Source organism: Aulonocara stuartgranti, assembly GCF_965226115.1.
Source record: "Aulonocara stuartgranti genome assembly, chromosome: 2".
NCBI lineage: Eukaryota > Metazoa > Chordata > Actinopteri > Cichliformes > Cichlidae > Aulonocara > Aulonocara stuartgranti.
This window is the reverse complement of record NC_138940.1, coordinates 36,962,692-36,982,500: the sequence shown is the minus strand read 5'-3', so window position 1 is coordinate 36,982,500 and position 19,809 is coordinate 36,962,692. Positions and strand designations below refer to the sequence as shown.

The 19,809-nt window shown below is 42.3% G+C and overlaps 2 protein-coding genes and 1 long non-coding RNA gene across 8 annotated transcripts in view; 1 reads left to right on the top strand and 2 right to left on the bottom strand.

Moving 5' to 3' along the window:
* tnmd (tenomodulin) overlaps window positions 1-4,237 on the top strand; it is a 67,767-nt gene extending 63,530 nt beyond the window's left edge. The window contains exon 7 of the mRNA XM_082504592.1: window positions 3,171-4,237. Coding sequence (XP_082360718.1) covers window positions 3,171-3,380 — 210 coding nt within the window. The 3' untranslated portion in view covers window positions 3,381-4,237. The remainder of the gene's footprint in view (window positions 1-3,170) is intronic.
* A 2,122-nt stretch (window positions 4,238-6,359) lies between these two features.
* LOC309688699 lies at window positions 6,360-8,296 on the bottom strand. Its single transcript, XR_014271144.1, has 2 exons — window positions 7,908-8,296; window positions 6,360-7,158 (listed from the first exon to the last, which is right to left on the bottom strand). It is a non-coding gene; the product is annotated as an uncharacterized lncRNA (long non-coding RNA).
* A 1,488-nt stretch (window positions 8,297-9,784) lies between these two features.
* The window catches only part of elf1 (E74-like ETS transcription factor 1), a 41,106-nt gene continuing 31,081 nt past the window's right edge, over window positions 9,785-19,809 (bottom strand). For 5 of the 6 annotated variants that reach the window (XM_082504536.1, XM_082504537.1, XM_082504535.1 and 2 more), the window contains exons 3-10: window positions 19,738-19,794; window positions 16,769-16,943; window positions 16,209-16,313; window positions 15,924-16,085; window positions 15,720-15,803; window positions 14,861-15,053; window positions 14,350-14,709; window positions 9,785-12,885 (exon numbers count right to left, since the gene is read on the bottom strand). In XM_082504536.1, the coding sequence (XP_082360662.1) occupies window positions 12,093-12,885; window positions 14,350-14,709; window positions 14,861-15,053; window positions 15,720-15,803; window positions 15,924-16,085; window positions 16,209-16,313; window positions 16,769-16,943; window positions 19,738-19,794 (1,929 nt within the window). In that variant the 3' untranslated portion in view covers window positions 9,785-12,092. The remainder of the gene's footprint in view (window positions 12,886-14,349; window positions 14,710-14,860; window positions 15,054-15,719; window positions 15,804-15,923; window positions 16,086-16,208; window positions 16,314-16,768; window positions 16,944-19,737; window positions 19,795-19,809) is intronic. The other variant, XM_082504540.1, reaches the window with a different exon arrangement.

Sequence of the window (19,809 nt, the reverse complement as noted above, 5' to 3'; positions counted from 1 at the left end):
TTCCCCCCCCCCAGCTCCTCTGTCCTGTTCCTCATTGTCTGTGGCAGGAGATGCAGTGCTATGCAATTAAAACATACCAGGGGATGAAAAACTCAGCTCCACTTTTGAACGTTCTGCCTCTATCAGCGGAGTAATGCATACCATTGCAATCCATTCCAGCAGCACGTCCAGGCGCTGTTTGTGGGTCCAGTGATAACAACGGCCTTTGTGGCCGGGCACAGGGCAGGCAGCAGTCTGTAATTGGGAGTCTGAACTCTCACTGCTGCCAGTGGTATGCCACATGTGTAAGTCTATTTTTTTTTCTTCATCTAAAAGTCATGCAAATGGGCACAGTATAAAAAACAAGGAAGCTCACCCGCAGAGTCTGCTACTCACAGTTTCTCTGCATTCACTTCATCTGCATTTCATAAGTCTGAATTTGAGCACCAAGCTTGTCCACAGTGCACAGAGACTGGCAGATGTATATTATGCTGAACTTTAACATGGCTGCCATGTCAGAGTGCAGTGTGTATCAGCGGTGGCCCTGGAAATTTCAAACTGAATAACGACCGCCTGACAGGCCTGAAGGGATTGCACCGCCGTCCTTGACCCACATAACAAGGATGGGCTTTCTATAAGAATTGACCTCACTCATACTCATGTAAATATGTTTGTACGTGTTGCTGCTTGTGTCCTGGGATTTGTCTTGTGTCTGGGACCTATCCTTACAAACCTCTGGCTGCTACATCCAGGGTCAGGCTAAGTGGCTGTTCATGCATTACACAGGTGCAAAAAGCTGAAGGAATTCAAATTCCGTGAATGCAGAAGTTGTTTGTGCCTCCAGAGGAATCTTTACACTGAAGCTAAAGCTCCTTATCACTTTGGTAAAGCAGCAGAGTTTACTGAAATACATGACTATCTGCTTATTCAATTACATCCAATTTCATTGTCATTCCACGTCACTGTAGAGAACAGTAAGATGAAAATCAGAGATCAGGACACGCAGCAAAGAATTTCATATGTTCCACTGTCCTGTGTGTCTACATAAAAAGACCCTTTTCGAATACAAAGCAGAGCGTGAAACAGAAATGTTATCTCTGCTGTTTTGATCCCCGGATGAATGTGATGAGCTCTGCTTTGAGATTTAATAACACATCCAGGCATGTGCTTCAAGCTCATGAGGAGCGGGGATCAGCGTGTGTGAAATAATACCAACAAGTGTGGAGATTAGAGGAGTCGTGCTTTGATTCGTTACATCTTATTGAATGACTGACGCAGTTTTCTACTCTGCAGACTCATTCACATCCAGCTCCTCATAATATGCACAGAGGTGTCTGTGTTTGTGTGCAAGTTTGCATGTGTATGTGAGAATGTGTGTGATGAAATCAGATCCAGCAAGAGGGTAATGGCTTTTACTCTTCATTAATGCTGCTTGTTTGTGAGTGACTGCCTCAGATTTCCCAAGGTGAACCATTCTTATCACCGCGGCTTCCCACTAGAGACGGCGACTCAAAGCCAGAGTGATTAATATGTACCCTCCGTTTTAAAAGGATAGCTCTGATTAATTGTCTTTAAGGTACAATGCTGCCTATTGGCTGTTTGTTTTGATAAACACCGGCGTCATTTGAATAAAATATTTTCTTCATTTTCCACGCCTGAGCTCCAGATTTCGTAACACCCCAGTTTGGGCTGTGAGGAGCTGATAAGATTATCGTTGGTCCATTGACAGGTTTCGTGTTGTTCATATAACCGATTGTTGCCTGGGAGCCGATGACCTGAAACCTGCCTAAAGCAATAAATCATTAAAAGCCTACCTGTGACTGTCATAGTAATAAATCAAACCTACCTGGATATAATGCATTGCACTCTATGTGTTTTGAATATGTCTAAAGAGCAAGTAATTTGACTCAGTTTACATCAGGTGCATAGTTTTCACAAGCCAGTCATGTGGTGGATTTATTGCAGTGAGCTGCTACGTACAAGAAAACAATGTGTGTAAAACCACCGTGATTGAATGCTTACTGACGAGTAGAGGAGATGCAAGAAATCCCCAAATTCCCTAACTTAATGCAGTAGGGGACCAGAGGGACTCAGCCATGTGGTCCAGCGGGTCCTGTCCTCTTAAACAATTCACACACATTTTCTTTTCCCAGCTGCGGATCTGTTTTGTTCCGCACTATTGCACGTAGCTGAGTCATTGTAAGTGCTCGCGTTTTTTCCTGAATGTGAAGTCAGCGGAGGCCGTTGACTCCTGGAACCGAGCAGTTTAACAAGATATCACCGGATTGTCTCCAAGGATTCATTTACTAAAAGAGACTGAAATGTGGTCAAATGCATACTGAGGGCGGTTGCTACTTCAGCTCACACTGTGAGTTAAGTGGCACTTCTCCGAACCCCATTTGGAGTTGCTCTTGATCAAAGGCATGGCACTCAGCCCCCACGAGTCCATGAGGGCATGAACCAACCAGCACAATGGAAAAATCCAAGGGCCATTAATTCTACCCAATTTACCTTTCGTTTGGGTTTCATTTGGCCCCTCTATAAATTCAGAGGCAGCCAGCAAGAGCAAATGAAAGAATCCTTGTTAGGCGATCATTACTCTGCTAATTGCTTTAGGAATGTGCCATGCACTTAAAGTCAAGGTCAGGGGGAGGGCGCCAAGATGTGAGGAGCTCTAATTTGAATGCTCTATTGGAGGAGGGGCACTCATTTTAGTGCAGAGTGTGTGCTGGGGTCGAGGGAGTTAAGAGGTCAGGGATGAAAGAAATAGTGTAATTATGCTGGTAACTTCGACCGGAGATAGTGACAGTAGAGAGGTTGCGAACGCTGGATTCAAAGTAGGGGCAGTGTGCAGCCTCCAGTCGTGCTTTTTGTGCTGCAGAAAGGTCAAGGGTATTATATCATGTTTTATGCTCCCGAGCTTAAATCAAGCTCGTTCAATCTCAGCTCAAACCGTGATCTCTTTGGCACTGCCATCAATTGATGTCACAGTTTTGCATTTTTGCAGACATCAATTCACATCTTTTCACTTTTGTTTTTGCTTTTACATATATTGCGATGACCCACAATCAAAGCTGCCTCATCAATTCATGTCAGCCCTTCCTCTTCCTCCTCTCCTGCCCTTGCCTCAGGAGGACTGGCATTTGTCATGTGTGTGATTGTAACCCTGCCCGCTCTTGTGTCCTCTGCAGAGAGATGTTGGAATCGAGCTGGATAACCGTCTGGATGAGGGCGGCTACTGCTGCCAGTACTGTCGCCGTGGTTACCGCTTCTGCCGCCGCTACCACGAGCCCCTGGGTGGCTTCAACCCGTGGCCATACTACTACCAAGGAGGCCGGGTCATCTGTCAAATTGTCATGCCGTGCAACTGGTGGATCGCCCGCATGCTCGGGAGGATCTGAGGCGCTGAGCGTGCTGTCTGGTTTTGAATCTGTTTACGTTGTAGGTGCAAATTTTTCCTTTTGATAAATATTCAAGACCACTCGTGACACCAAAGCAGTCTATTGCAGGCAACTATTAGGTAGCACTTCTAGTCAGTGTGAGTCAGTGTAAACAGTCTAAATTATGTTTGAAGCATTTTGATTCCTTCTTAAAAAGCATTGGTTGTTTACAGGTGTCTAGTTTTCTCTCCTTGTTATTTGATCCTGTTCAATGAACGCATTTAGTTTGGAAACTGAGCCACCCTAAAAAAAACACACACACACAATCTGTCCTTACCTTACCTATTATGTCATACATTCATTTTTACTTGTATGTGTATACATATGAAAAGCTACAGCGAATACAATGCAACAGCAATTCACTATGTACTGTATGTAACCATCTGTGTGGTGCTATCACATTAAATGTGTAACAAGACATACACTTTATTAGGAAAATCATCTAGTGTAATTTAAAGCAACAGCATGTTCCATTATTGCATTATTATGTTTTCGCAGTTTTTGTTGACATCTGTTGTACTTTATGCTTATTATTGCCGTCCTGTCTGGTATTGTTGGTATGCTGGACTGCGTGACATTGAAAAGTGTTCTTATTAAAGTGGCAAAATTGTTATTAAATCACCACGTACCTCCAAATAGTGTAACCAAATGGGAGCTTGTGCGCCATTAATGCTTAGAGGTAATTTTTCCAATTTACAAATTTGATCTTTTTGTGCAGTTTTCCCAACACACTTATTAATATAATAAGCATGGATTGAAGCTAAACTTGTGTTTTCCCTTTTTCTTTGGCAATAACGATTAAAAGAATGTTAACTGTTGTTTCGCCTTTCAGTTCTGGCTGGTGATCATCTTTGTAGAGCAACACAATGCTCTTAAAGCCAAACAGGCTTCTTGTGAGAAGCACTTTAGTTAATTTTTGGAAACTAGAACTAATCAAAATGTGAAACGGTGTCTCAATATGTGACAGTGATACATGTTATGTGTAGCCCTGCATAAACTGGGACACCTGATAAGCCTATTTCTGAGTGAGGTAACACAGCTGATTGAGAACGTGGCCTCCAAATGAAAGTACTGAACTGGGCGTAGTAACAGTCTCTGGGTAAATGTTGTATTGAGTTTCTGCTAATGCAAACCAAACATTTCCTCCTGCTGCAGCATCGCATTAAAGCTGAGAAACACGAGCCATCTGGTATCACGATTTAGCTTAGCACTTATCAATTTATTCTTGACAAATCGTCTTCAAAACAAGACAATGGCTATTTTCAGCATTTTCCCCTACAGCGAATCAGTTTGAAGCACTGCAGGGAGTGAGCTGCAGGAAACAGGCTGCATACCTCCAACTTCTCAGCAAGGTAACCAACTTTCACTTAGTTGTTGGCAAACCCGTGCCATTTGCATGATTAAGCTGCTCGCACAATGATGGAAAAGACCAATTATTGCCTGATGTCTTTAAACAGCAGTTTGTCTTGTTGCCGGCCAATTTCTGTGAACTGCAGTATTAAAATGCATTGGCTATTACCACCAACAACTACAGGTGTTATCTTAAATACTGTAATACTGAAAATGTAATGCAGTATATCGCACCTAGTAAACTGATTGTCTTTCCAATGTCAACAATAGATGTACGAGCTTCAAAAAGCCAAATGTATGGCAGAGCTTTTGTATAGGATTGCGTTAGATTGCACGGTTTTCGTGCTTAGTGAGTGTTTATGTCTGACTTTTTTTCATAGCCTTTATCTTTTTCCTGCTCACATACCTACAGATAAAAGTCCATTCTGTGCCCTGTACTCCTTTGGGCCCAAAGGACAAAGCACACAACAGTAAAACAAAAACATCAAGAGAAACACATCCATACACCAAATCACAAAAAATGAAGAAATACACAGTCAACAGGGAAAATGCTACCTAAAAAGTTGCTACATCAGAAGTGCTCTGCTCTGCTTGATTTGAATAAACAGCAACACTGCTGAAGAGATCAAATCAAGAGCTATTGTGTTGCTATTATGCAAGCGACTTGTGCCACCATACCAAATATATCCCAAGATCTTCATAAAATATGTACTTAAGTGCTGATGCAGTGGCACGAACCAACTTCATAGATCCAAACACGGACGTACGCACAAAACCAACTTCAGAAAATTTGATTATGTGAGGATAATATTCACAGTTTAAAAATATTTAAGCAAAAAAAGAAAAAAAGCAAATTATTCCAGCACGCCAATACAGAAACACGAGTCTAACCGGCACTGAAAGTTCACGACTCGCTCTGCGTATTTTAGTCACTCTTTTCTCTGTTATTTGTATCATGTAAAACAAACATTGTTTAATTAAAGATTCACAGACCTCAGCAGTCGCTTCTCATGTGCTCACTGATGTGCTATCCTCCATTGTTTTCACCACTGTTGCAGTCTTCAAAATGCTTTAAATAGTGCGGCTGTTCAAACATTTTCTTATTTGCCGAGGCGATTTTAATCTCTAACGCCTCATCTCAGTGTGTCGAGCTGAAATAACTCTCATCTGCAACTAAGCAGGCGAGATAGGCATTTGTAATTGATGTTCTGTCATCACAATAACAAGGCGCATAAATGCCCAAGAGTATTCAAGCTATGTGAGGTACTCAGAAGTTAAACAGGGAGACAAAAATGGAACACTCGTGTTGTGGTAGTTTGCGTTGAAGCCCTCTGTATGTTTCTTTCTTTACTTGCTTTTTTCCAATTAAAATTTCATTGTACGAATAATCTCCGTTGTCCTATCATATGAAACAATGTGATTTCCTTGAAAGACACTTAATGCCCGGAGGGTGTTTGTCGGAAAGCTGATAGCAGTATGGGTTTTGAATCCAACTAATGCAATTGAAACAGGCAGGTCTCCTTCTCTACTCACCATTACTCCCATTCCTCATTAGCAGAATTTTTTAGCATCACATCTTGACAAGCCAAAACAGACATATATGCTTTTATTGTCCTGATTTTATAACCCGAGACTCTCTCGTGTATCGGATGTGTAATAATGCTTTGTTTACGCTAATATAAAAGTATCTCGCCTACAAAGTAAATATAGATCTTGACTCATGTTGGCTCACTCTGATGATAATGTCAAAGATATCAATAATAATTGACAGTGAAATGGATTTTGTTGAAAGAGAGGGTGAAACTTGCTATATGTAAATGTTTTATGAATATGCTCACAAATGGAGTTCAGACTGAAGCCATATTGTTATTTTTGAATCAATAATGTCAATGGCCCAGAGCAACATGTCAAGTGAAAAATACTGGCATGAGTTAACAAATACAATAATTGCAAACATACTTCAAATAAACTGACAAGTGTACTGCAAAGCCCTCGAGGCGGTTCTGAAAAGTTCATAAAATCAGTGTTTATATAATTCATTTCTCACTACTTCCTGCTTATCACATCAAATAGGCATCTGTTTATTAAAATGGATGCATTCAGCATGCTGCTGCTGCCGCCGCTGTTGTTGTCGTTGTTGTTGTTGTTGTTGTGGAGCTACCGCACTCACTGTGTTAGGAAACAGTATAAAGTGTTATTTTTTCATAAGATGCTGTTAGTTGTCAGTTGTCTATCTGGCGAGGTCTCTGAGGACTCTGAGGACTCTTTTGTGTAGTCGTGAGAGTAAATTGCCATGGAAGCCCAGAGAGTCGCTGTGAATGGGATGGTTCACCCTGACTGGAGAGGCTGATACAGATATTACAGCGGGCTCCCAGAGAGCTCCTCGCGCCTGTTGGGACAAAAGTCCAATATTAACCATGAAAGTCAAATTTTAAAGTACAGATGTCTCACAATTAAAACTCATTGTAGAGGAGACCTTGAATGACACCGGATGGTGGTAATACTGCCGATGGAGGATTGCAAGAGCAAAGGTTTTAAAAACAAATAAACGGGACAACAGTCTAGTTGATGCCTTCTTATCCACATTTTGTTGCCTAGTACACACATCTACTTGTGTTGTTTTATTTTTCCATTAGACAGTCTCATGATGTAAACATTCTATTAGTACAAATTATTAAAATTGCACTATTTTCTGTTTGAAGTTAAAAACCTAAGAAATTACAAACAGGGCCGACAGACTGCAGTGAAATTTTTGCATTTTCACAGGAAAATGTCAAAATCCCAACAACTCCAAATCAGATGGTATTTGATTGTTGGCTTTTTTTAAACCCTGCATTGAGGTTAATTTGCATTCCTACTATCTATGAAGAGGTTTAGCACTGCCTGCATTAGATATGAGCCAAATCTGCGAGTGTCTGACAGTGAACTCCTTCCTTGTAGACCAGAATTAAAGAATATATCGTTTCAGCCTAAGCCCTGCACTATTTTTTCTCATGCATTTTAAATAGGAAAGCCCGCCTCCAGCACTTGTTTATCCCCGTTTAGATGGGGAGAGGAAACAAGATCGACTGCTCTGCAGGATGAACAGAGATACCGAGCATTTACCAGGTTATCACAGTTCAAAGGATTTTTGCCTACCTGGCCCGAGGAATGGCCACTTCCATTGAAGCTCACATGTGAATTAATTCTTTTTGTTACTTATCAAAAAATGCAGGGAAACTTCCCTCCCAGCTGCTTATTTTCATTTCAAATAATCGCTCCTTCGTTTCGAGACGTAAGTTGCTATTCTGGGGTGGAGGAGAGTGAAAACCAATGTATGAAGAGTGTCTGTATTTAGATTAGTGACCTGAAGGAATACTTCTCTTCGATCCAGACTGAGGCTCGGGCTCTGATGAGGACACGTGTATTACCAGTGCCATCTTGTGTAGACAAAGGTGTACTGCTGTAATATCAAAGGTTAGGTGAGGTATTTTCAACACTTTTTTTTTTTTTACATCTTAAAACACGCTGTACCTCGCTGTCCTTAATACATCCACATCTGCTTCTGTGGAGTAAAGTAAAAATAAAAATGGGATCCATTTGAATCTAACTTTACCTGCATGTTGTTAATAAATTGCACAAAGCTTCAGCAGCCATAAGACAGCAGCCATCAACTCCTTTTCTTTGTAATGTTGCAGTCAGTCTGGTGACCTGATGGTTAAATAAGCTCTCCCTGTACTGTTCCTGCTACAGGCTGGAGGCACAATAATGTCAGCCGTCATCCCTCAACTGCTCCCACTGTGAGAGGCAGCATGGCACAGCAGTAAACACTCGCGCTGTGTCAGTGGCTGCAGGCGACACAGAAATAGTCCTCCTCTCCCAGGACCTGGCTCTCACTCCATCTTCAGGGTCTCTGACTCACTAACCAAAGGAATAGCACAGACATAACGGCTGCTAGTAGCCTTTCATTATTTTAGTAATCCATAAGAACCTCCGCTTACCCTATGGCAGGCAATCGATGAACCGCTCAACAGAAAAGCAAAGTGTCTGCTTGGATGTAATGGAGGGCTGTTTGTTGCCGAATGTGGAGCTTGTGCGATGATTTCATTCTCATTTCAAACCATTTTTTTCATCTGAAAAAGGTTCGGGAAGCTGTTCAGTGGCGTGAAGAAGGTTGTAATGGTGGCTGCGGCTGAACTTGGTCTTGTTTCTATGTGTGTGTGTGCACGCGTGTGTGTGTAACCCTATGGCAAGATTGGATTGTGTGGTACACAGCTGTGTATGTGGGTGTAGACGGAGCAAGGCACGGTAGGCAAGCCCCGACGCCAGAAGACTTCCTCAACACCACCCGCCTTCCTGACCCTGCACACACGCACACACACACACGCACACACACATGCACAGTCACTCCAAGCCAATGTAAACCCCAAACACACAAACACTCCATCCTCACATATATAAACACATCAACATAACACATGCTTGAAAAGAATCAACCCACTTCAGTGTAACTCATTCTCGCGCCAACCACAGCTTAAACGTGCACACACACACACACACACACACACACACTTTCCACTATGCAAACTGTGGTGACAGACTCGTCTGTCTTCAGCTCTGGGCATGTCACATGCTAATGTATTCATCCACCCACAGCAACTGGAGAAGCAGAGCTCTTAAGTACAGTCCAATCAGTCTCTGGCCCGCTAATGGCTCCAATCCAGTTTTCTACAGTAGCTTTTTCTTTCTCTCAAAATACCATGTGATCAAATGTCCCCCAAAGCTTAAACAACCCAACAATACAACTGAATTTTCAAGGCAGTTTCATTATCGCAACAGCGCAAATGAATGGACTTAGTAACCGCTTGGAAGCTATTTGTTTCCAAGTTTAATTCGGTTTTCTGTTTCATTTTTCCAAAAAAAATAATTAAAAAAAAGCTTGTATGACACTTTATCTGCGCCTCGCTCTATTTCCAAATCATTCTGCCAGCAAAAACAGCAACAAATAAAAAGAAAGAGAGAGAACAGTCAAAAGATAAGATTTTGCATTTAATTAGCATATTGACTTTTTCTTAAAAATCTATTCTATATTCAGCATAAAGGAGGCCATTGATAACCCAAGTCATAAGAAGCAACAAAAACATAAGCAGTGGACATACCTCAATGTTTCACAGACAGTAAAACAGTGCTCTGAGAAAAAGGAAGGGTAGATACAGGAATATATACAAAGCAAACAAGGCAGCAAATCCCCACCGAAAGACTGACAGATTTTAATGCAAATGTAACCCAGTGTACTTATTGGCTGCATGTACTTTAAAAAAAAAAGCATGTACTTTAAAAACAAGTATACATTCAGAGTGTCTTTGCAGACCCAGAGCCCTTTTGGCTGATGTGAGGTTGTAAAGTAGCGTTTAACACCTGTCCTTAGGTGCAAGTGCAGATGGAGGTCAGTATGTCTGAATGTCCTCACTCTGCAGCTACAGTCCGGCTGGAAAATACAACCAATTTAGCCGGGATACCACTCAGGATCAATATGGCTTCATCCCCGGCAGGACCAAGGGGCCAATCGGATGGCTGGCCTGAGAGGTTCTTAACCAAGTGGGACAGCAAATAAAGAAGGCACAGACTCGACTGACCCGAGCCGAGAGCAGTCAAGGAGGCGGTGAGGAGAGAAAACCAGACAAGAGGTAACAAGGTGACAGGAGTGGAGAGGAGAAAGAGGAAGGAGGGGAAAAGGAGCAAAGCTTGAAACAAGACAAAAAAAAAAAAACAGCACTGGTTCCTCTTTGTACCAAACAAATGACGAAACAGAGATAGGATTTCAAAGGCATGTGAATTGTTACATTTGATACTTTATACAGCACATACACAGCGAATATATATTTGAATGCATAGTTTCGCCTGCTTGACTGTTAAAAAAGATAAAGAGGTATGTCCGCTGATAAGAAGGAATGAAAAGAACATTCAGTACATGTTTAAATCAGAGGATATAAGAGAATATAACAGTGGAGTAATCATGCTGCACTGAACACTCGAGTCCAAAACTCAAGGAAATACCAAAGCTGATTATATGGAAAGCTATACACGTGAAAAATGTTGGTCTTACAAAAAACTACCAAATAAGCCTCCTGGTATTAACGTTCATATTCTTTGTATTTCCCCTCAGGTTTTTACATGTAAATAGAAAACAAATGTGCCTGGTTTTTACACAGAATTTAGGAATTCACAAAATAAATAAATTCACTGTGGCCTTAAAATTGAATCTCAATTGTATATTATATGTATATATATATATATATTTATTCATTTTTATCAATAGATTCATATATATTCCATTTGATAACAACAGGATTTAAACCTCGGAGCCTCTGAGGCAGAGACTGATATCTCGTGTATTCTTTCTCTCCATTTGTGCCTCCCTATCCTGCTGTGCCTTCGGTCTGCAGCTCTATACAAACAGTTTTGATGTTACACTGTCCTTGATAGACGGAAAATGCCCATTTCCATAGTAACACGGTGTTTTAAGGCCAAGGGTATTAGAGAGTGAATGCATACCTATTTTGTTTATATGAAAATAAATGCGTAATAACTTCTTGGAAGTCTGAAAGTCTGTGAAGGTATTTAGTCTGTTTTTCATCTCTTACGCAGCTGCTTCCAACAAACGGTCTTGAACTGTTCTGAACTTCCGGTAAGGCACTCTTCAATTGAACTCCGAGATGTGTGGGTTTTCTTTTTTCCAGCAAACACAACATCCGTGCGAAAAGTAACTCGTACCCGATGTAAAGATCAGGTACGCTCACACATTGCCAGATGCCAAATGGTCATTGCACCATTTGGCATTCAGTCCCCGGTTTTTGGTTTCTTGCATTTTTCTTTAAACACGTGAGTCCAGTGAGATGAAAAGTTAAAAAAAAAAACAGCTAACTGGCACATTTGGTAGACAGGGATTCCTGGTTTATCCAATGGCTACTCTCCTAGAGGAAAAAAAGCATTTTGTGTTTGTGCATGTGTGCATATGTGTGTATTTGTGTGTGTGTGTGTGTGTGTGTGTGTGTGTGTGTGTGTGTGTGTGTGTGTGTGTGTGTGTGTGTTGGGGATTGTGTCTACAGAAAAAGAGAATCCTAAATCTGAAAAGTTACTTCTTAAAAAAACTAAACACTCCCTTGATTTTTAAAATTAGGCACATGGTCACAAATATGTTGGTAAACAATAAATCCTGAGGCTGAACTGACCAACCTTTAAAAGCTGCAAGATCCCTCGTTCTGATCTTTGATCAGATCACTGTGGTAGGTAAAGAAAATGGATTCAATTTTGGTTCAGCTTTTGTTGAAGAGTCCTGCAGCACTAAGCCTCTGCAGGTTCTGTCTTTATCTGGATAAAGTTTGCAGGCAATTGAACAGACACTGGCAGCTCCTGCAGGCCTTTGATTCCCTGCTCAGGCTGCAGGGACATCTCTCCACGCACTTCCAGCTCCTCCACAGGGGTCAGACCCTCACTAGGGCTGCTGCTCTGAGAAGAATGTCCATTAATTATAGTTTCACTTGCGCCCTCTGGGCCCTGGCTTTGACTGGTATCAATGATAACAGTCCTGTACTGCAGCTCCGCCTCCCCTGCTTCCATCTCCTCTTTTTCAAAAGTATGTGCGGCCAGTGATGGATCGCCGTTCACCATCGACTGAAAGTAGGTGGGGTCCAGCATCTCCTCTTTCACCTGCAGCCCTGAGAGGTCGCTAGATTTGAGCACAGTGGCAATTACGGTGCCGGGCTGCTGTGCCACCATGGTCTGCCCGCAGGTGGTGTTAATGGTGACAAGGCGGGGGAGACCATTGAGGTTGGAAGCGGTGGAACTAATGACTCCTGGAGGGGAAGTGCAGGAGGAGGAGGCAGATGAGCCCAGACTGGTGACCAAGAGCTGCTGCGGGAGGCCATCCTGCAGGCTGTTAGCCCCACCTGCTATGGAAGCCGTATGGATGGTAAGCACATCTTTACCACCTGCCGTCGTGGAGGGCATGGTGTGGAGAATAACCCGAGAAGGGGAGTGGCTGGAGTCCCCGTTGGCTAGAACAGTGAGGGGAACAGACTGAAGCGAGCGGGAAGATGTCAGGACCATAGGAACTGATGCAGGGGTGTTAATGGTCCTGATAAAATAAAAAAAACAGAAGATGTAGGTGAGTCTCTTCACTGTCTCTGACAGAGTTGGTGTAATTGAATATTCTCTTTATATCTTTGCAAATATATACAAGGTTTGTTTTTAACGGACACCTACTGTGAAAATTAGCGACCGCACAGCTATGAGCCTAAAAAGCACAACTAAAGCCTTTATTAAAATAACAAATTGTGCTGACAGCTGTACTGTGGAAATTATGAGTCTCTTCAATTTCTAACAGCAGACAATGTTTAACCACTAAAAAAAAAAAAAAGTAGAATTTTGTGATAATACAGGCAGCAGACTTGGCAACAGAAAAATAAAATGCAAAGTAAAGCTGTGCCAGAACGCAAAAAACAGAAGAAGAAGAAATGCACTTTATAAAAATCTAAAGGTGATCTGGCACTTTACTGACATCAACAACAAAAAAATGAATTATATAAAGTAAAGATTTACTTCAGCTCTGCTGGGTTGGCTGTTGCTGTGCTCACCTCACAGTTTTATTATGTATAATGAAATTCTGCATCTCAAATTCTCAAAAGGTGACATTTTGTACATACGAGGCTTCGAGATGGAATTGAGTTCCCCCTACAAGACGCCGCCACTAATATAAGAACGATAAGCTTTGACTCAGACATTTTCTGTGAATATCAGGTCCAACGCTATGATGCATGCATGTGTGAGTATGAGTAAGATTTAAGCATAAAGCATTTAACATAAACTTAGTTTAGAATAATCAGTTTATGTATCATTTGAGATTAATAATGACATTTATATTTTAATTACCACATTTTTTATGTTATTGGTAAGGATACCTGACTGACATGCACTTTGGTGGATGACGATTATATGATTTCTTACTTCTTACTTCATTTGTTTTACACAAAAATCACAAAGACAAGAAAGCGTGAAACACATGCGTGTCTGAAGAATTGAATGCTGGGCATATTTCGTGTCTAAGAACAATGGCTTATAAGAGTCTTGCATTTAATGCTCTTAAGAGGCAATCAGCAGAGACAAGCTAGCTGTTACCCCTTTTCTAGCCTTTGAGATTACCAGCATTTGGCACATTTTCATCACACACGACAACAGCGTCAATCTTGTAGTCTAGCTCTTCGCAAGAAAGTAAATAATCATAAGATCTGACTCAGTGTTATCTGTGTTCTCTGGTGGATATAGAGTGTATTAGAGACACCGACTCTACCATATATCAAACTCACTCTTGGGTTTTCTGTATTGCAAATCTGTTACTTTTGCTGACATATGGACAGATAGATCCAGAATAAGCTAATATCAGCCCAACTGATTTACCCATCGAGCCCTAGTTTGAAAGATCATTAAGCAGAGAATGATTTTCTGGTATCCGCTGTGGAGTAATGAAACAAAAATAAAACTACTCCTCATTTTGCTGTTGGTTCCTCTTAAAACACCTCTGGTGTTTTTCACAGTCGCTCACCTTAAAGCTTGTGCTGTTTCCTGGACTCCGGCCCCTTGGTTGGCTTGCAGCATATGAACAGACTGGAGGAGCTGCTCAGCCTGTCCACCGTTAGCTTGCTGGTAGAGACATTCATTGTTTGGCTCTTTCTTCATCTGTTTTACCGAGACGTGCTGCTGACCATGAGCTCTTCCGTGCCCTTTGGACCCTCCACGAACCACAGACCGCCCGTTGGTCGATCTCTGGTTTCCGTAGCCGACATTGGTATCAGAACCTGTCTCTTCATCCTCAATCACCACGAGGTCAGCTGGCATCTCCTTAAACTGATAGACCAGCCTCTGCCCCTCCACTTTAGCCAGGATGCCTCTCTGATAGTAGTATCTAGAAAAGAAAACAGATGTCCAACACATTATAATCATTCCTGATGGGCATTATGAATACATCTATGGAACCATGTCTTTAGGTTTCAGAGCAAAATAAAAGCTCATTTGAAGCACAGCGTTGCTCAGAAAAATGATGCTCGTATGTTCACCTGAGAGCTCTTCCCATGGTCTCATAGTTCATGTCAGGTTTGTTCTTGTGTTTGCCCCACAGCTTTGAGACAGCCTTGGAGTCCACAAGCTTAAAGATGCCTTTCTCCCGCTGTGTCCACTTGATGTATTTGGGACAGGTGTTTTTATCCTGCAGTAAGGCCAGAAGGAATTCCCACAGGTAGATGGTATTGCCTGCAAATTGGGGGGGAAATAAATTTAGTCTTGTTTTTAACTTTCAAGTGAGTCAGACGTTCGCGACGAAGCCTTGGAGCTGTGCTATAGACATCTATAATTCATTTAGTAGTACAGTTTATGAATATATGAACGCCACAGGGTTACAGGAGGAGCTGCTCTTTTATTCCAGCCATTGCATGTGTACATGCGTGCCTTGGGATGACATTAATTATATCAAGTCTGGGAGTAGATTACTCTAATTCATGAAATGCTTCGGCCAGAAGTGGTTAAAAACAGCAACGCTCCCAGTAGTCAGATGAATCCCAGACACCATGACAGGGTGATGTATATGTGTGCAACTGAACCTGCTGTCCCCAGTCCCCTCCTCTTTGAGTCACACTGTAGGGTGCAATGAGGTTTTACATGGCACACCACTAGTCTCCTTCTATCGGCAGAGCATCAACGTGCCCTCCAGCCTGCAATCACTTCTGTTTCCCTGTGAAACACAGCACTTTGAGATCCCCTCATCCATTAACTCTCCTAGATTCGACCCCACTGGACTGCAGGGGTTGAGGACTGCTGTTTGCACACTCCACATGAGGAAATGGAGCGTACACAAGAGGAGGACAGACCTTGATTTTTATTGGCTGATTATAGAAAAGTGGACTAGTTAGTGAGGCTTACCTTTGCCCTCTTTGCTCTTCTTCCTGAGTGGTAGGTTAGGGGTGGTGATGGGAGAGCAGGGACGGACCGCCCGCGGCTTTCGCACTATGATTCAAATTATGGAGTAGTGTGTTATAAGGTGAAAGGCCACAGTGAAATCATCTAATTACCTACAACAGTGAATTTTTAGTGAGGGAGTTCTAACAAGGAGGAAAAATGTCTTACCTTTGGTTTTTTTCTGAGGTTTTAAGGGAAATTTTTGGGGAATCTCATCCATAGATGAGGTGTCCTCGTCTACGGACATGTCAAGGGCAACACCGTCCATCTGGTCAGGCCTCAGTGGGGCATATGTCAGGTCTGACTCAAGCAGAGTGCCATAGGTGTGAACTTAGCATAAACAAGAGATACAGAAAAGTGTTTCAAGCTGCAATTATGAACAGCGTTAGATCAAAGCTGACGTTTTTGTCACAAGCTGAAGGAGTGGAATAATAAGCATGCAAATTAACTTACGCATACGCTTCTCATCCAAAATGTTGTTCGGAGACTCCATGTTAAGAAGAGCCGCCGCTGCTTCATTTGTCTCCATGCTGTCCTCTGTGCCTGAGACTGTTGTTTCTGTCCACCAGATAACAACAAATTCATTAATAAGAAATACTCGGAGGCTAATGCTTTGCATAATTTACTTTTTTGAGAAGTGTAGGTCAAACACAGGTGAATGGCTACAAAGGTTCTTTTTTTATGTCAGCTTTCACTTACGACAAGGAGAGTACATTTTTAAAACGTTTTTCATTTTAAGGAGAAAGACTTATTTTTAAGTTAATATCGCTGAATGCATGCTTGCATGTTCTGAATTTTCAGGTAACTCACTGTTCAGTGAATAGTTTGTGGGTCAGCCTACAGATTAATTGTAATGAATTAATTCGAAGAGTACCTAAGAAGGCTGTTTGTGCTGTGCAACGGAGCAGGAATTAAATGTGTAGTTTGTAATTTTCTGGCTTTGCATCTTCCACTTGTGTGCTTTGTTAGTTTTGTTATGTCTCATTAAAATTCAGCGTTTATTGCATGTGCACCTGTGAGATCCACCCCTCCTTCCAAGATGGATGGTTCCTCAACCACATGGAGAGTGGTATCCACCATGATACCGTTGGTCACCTCATCGGACTCGAGCCCCGAGTATACTTGCAACAGATCGGCTGCGGGAACTTGCTCAACAATCACCGCTGGGAATACTGACGGGTCGTCCAGCTGCACAGAGAGCAGACACACAGACACAGAAAGGTTTGAGATGCTGTAACACTAACGATGCCCCTCGGAGGCAGAGGACCGTGGATCTTTGTACATACGTCTTTGAGTGTATATGCAATAAAAATACAATCAATCCCTCTGCTGCACGTCATAAATGTGATATAAAAACCACACGATATCAAGATAGTGTTAAAACACTGGTCTCTTATTTTTACTGCCTTGTGAAACACTGTAGATTCACACTCATTTTTAGCTAATGTGTAGGCGCATAGCATGGAGGAGAGCTCATTTCTGTGGTGCTGTATTGGTCCAGAGGAGCCTGCTGAAGAAGCCAGGAAGCAGCTGTTTGTTCTAGCCCACTTCACCTGAAGAGTTCATCTTATGTTCAGAAATGATATAAGACCAAATGAATGTTAATGCATGAAGTCATGAATTGCAGGCAAGCACACCCTTCATCATCTCCTAAATGTGCTTTGGGAATTCGCTATCTCATTTCAGGCATGGCACAATCTGATGCAGGAAGGAGCGAGGGGAAAGAGGGAATTACCAGAGTGTGGGCCAAAGTGAACTCCACCAATAGAGACCATGTCAAAAGGGCTCACTGGGCACTTGGTTTGTGTCGGTCAGAGGCTAATTCAGTCCTTTGAATATGTGCAAAATGTGGTTCTCAAAACCTGACAGTACTTCTCAAATAGTATAAAGAAAATGCAACATGAAAATCCAGTGGAATGCTGACTTAATAATCATTCAAATAAAGCATTTTATCAGCATTATATAAAGAAGTCAACTTGATGCAAAACATGTAGTCACCTGGGCACCAGCAGATGGCAGCACACTACACTTCAAAATGCTTTGAAATCATTTCTTCTGTGCCGCTGACAGGCAGACGAAGCTACTATGTTTAGCTTCGTGAGAAATGGTCTCTAAATGACAATGTGTCGGAACCTCGCTGAATTACATCAAATGATTCATGTTGTGATTTGTTTTCATTTTAGACAAACAATGTCGATCAATGAAACACCTTAAATCACATTCCTAGAGTGATGACCTGATTAAAAGGAAAGACAAAAAGGTGTGGTAGGCGGAACATGAATAAAGGCTTATCTGTCTCTTTGCACAAGTGTCCATTGTTGGTTTGGCCCTCTGGGGCATACCAGGTGTCCAGGCCTTGAGCTGGGGGGAGGCTGGGAAGAGGGGCATTCGAGTGTGCGTGGCTGCATACCCATCCCGGCTATAGTTTAACCAGGAGCCTAACCGATTGGCTCATTATTTGGACACAGTGTTAAACGGTTAGCCCTCCTTAGCAGCACTAGCGCTAATTATTCATGGATTCTTTATTAATAAGGTGTTTATGAGTCGAGGGAGGAGGTGGCCCTGCATAATGTCTACCATACCTCTACCAGATACAGACAGCTTGTGCCATCTAAGCAGAAAAACCACAAGGCTTCCTGGGACTACTAAAAACCCTGGATTTTGCTATGACTGCGAGTGCTATCAGTGTCTCACTGACATGCACTGAATATTTCCCATTAATCAGACTCTTTGGTAGACATACTATCAGAGTGCGAGACAGTGAGGCTACCCCATTTTCCCGGCTTGACTTAAATTAAGTTTTCTGTCCTTGAATAAGAACAAAGCGTGTGTCAGGAGATAAAACCGTTGCGACTATTTGTCTGCGTCTGAAACAGCAGCCTTTCCCACCCTCTCCCACTAAATGCAGACAGCCTGTGATCCCACACAGTTTGCTGACAGAGCGGCAGACACATGTTGCTGCCGTCTCCGCTGTTGTTTTGATGTTAAATTGATTCTGTTTTTTTCTGTGAACAATTCAGAGTTGCATTGCTGTGCGAACCCGCTGATAATCCGGCAAGAACTATGAAAGAGTGAAACTGTTGTTTAAAGGAGTAAAACGATGAGAAGGTGGTACAAGCACCCTGCATGCAACACAAATTATACTGCACATACAACAAGTATCCTAACGGCTTCTTCCTCTTTCTTGACCTAAATAGTGTTTCTAGTAGGGAAACACAGGCGATAAAGCTCCAACCAATTTGCATTTCTGAGTTCCCCATTCTGCTTTGAAAGCACAGCATCTGTGCAGCCTGTTCCCCCACACCCCACTCTCTTCTGCTTTACCTGCCTAACCACAATGTAGTCCAACTGTCTGTACACTTTCTGTATCCGCATCACGATATTTGAGAAAGTGTAGCTGGCGTAAGTAAGAGATACCATCACGTTTAAAAGCTGCTTGTTTGCCTAAAGCCACATGCCTTTATAATGTAGCTTAAAAATGGAGGAAATTTTGGGACCCTTTTCGCGTCTCCCTACCCTCAGCTGAAGCAGATCCCGACTGTGTTCAAACTACACATTGGCTTACAAACCAATATAGCAAGGCTAATCGTTACAGAATCTACTTGGTGATTTTACTCAGCTCCGACAGCTTTACTGTGGCGAGAAAATAAAATCTTTAAATGTCTAAATGGCCGCTGCAGAAGTGCCATTGTGAGTTGTTCGTTTCAGTGTGTGTGTGTGGGGGTATATTCATGAGTTAGTAAATAGAGGCAAACTGCTTGTCTAACAGGCCAAGTGGGTGCAGCAAGTCACAAAACTGTAGCACTGGAACAATACAAGACCTTTTGCTGGAATTATCCCATCCCTTCTAAACAGCCTTGTAACTGGTCCATCAGGTTAGGCTTGAACTGGTGCTATTCAGGGATCCAATGACAGCCTGCCACTCTAGATACACACATACAAATACTAGGACACATAAACACACATACATCTCCACACTTACAATCAAGCCTGCTCCACAGGATTCAGACCCGGGTGTGGGGAAGAGATAACTGCACACCTGACCGAGCAATGA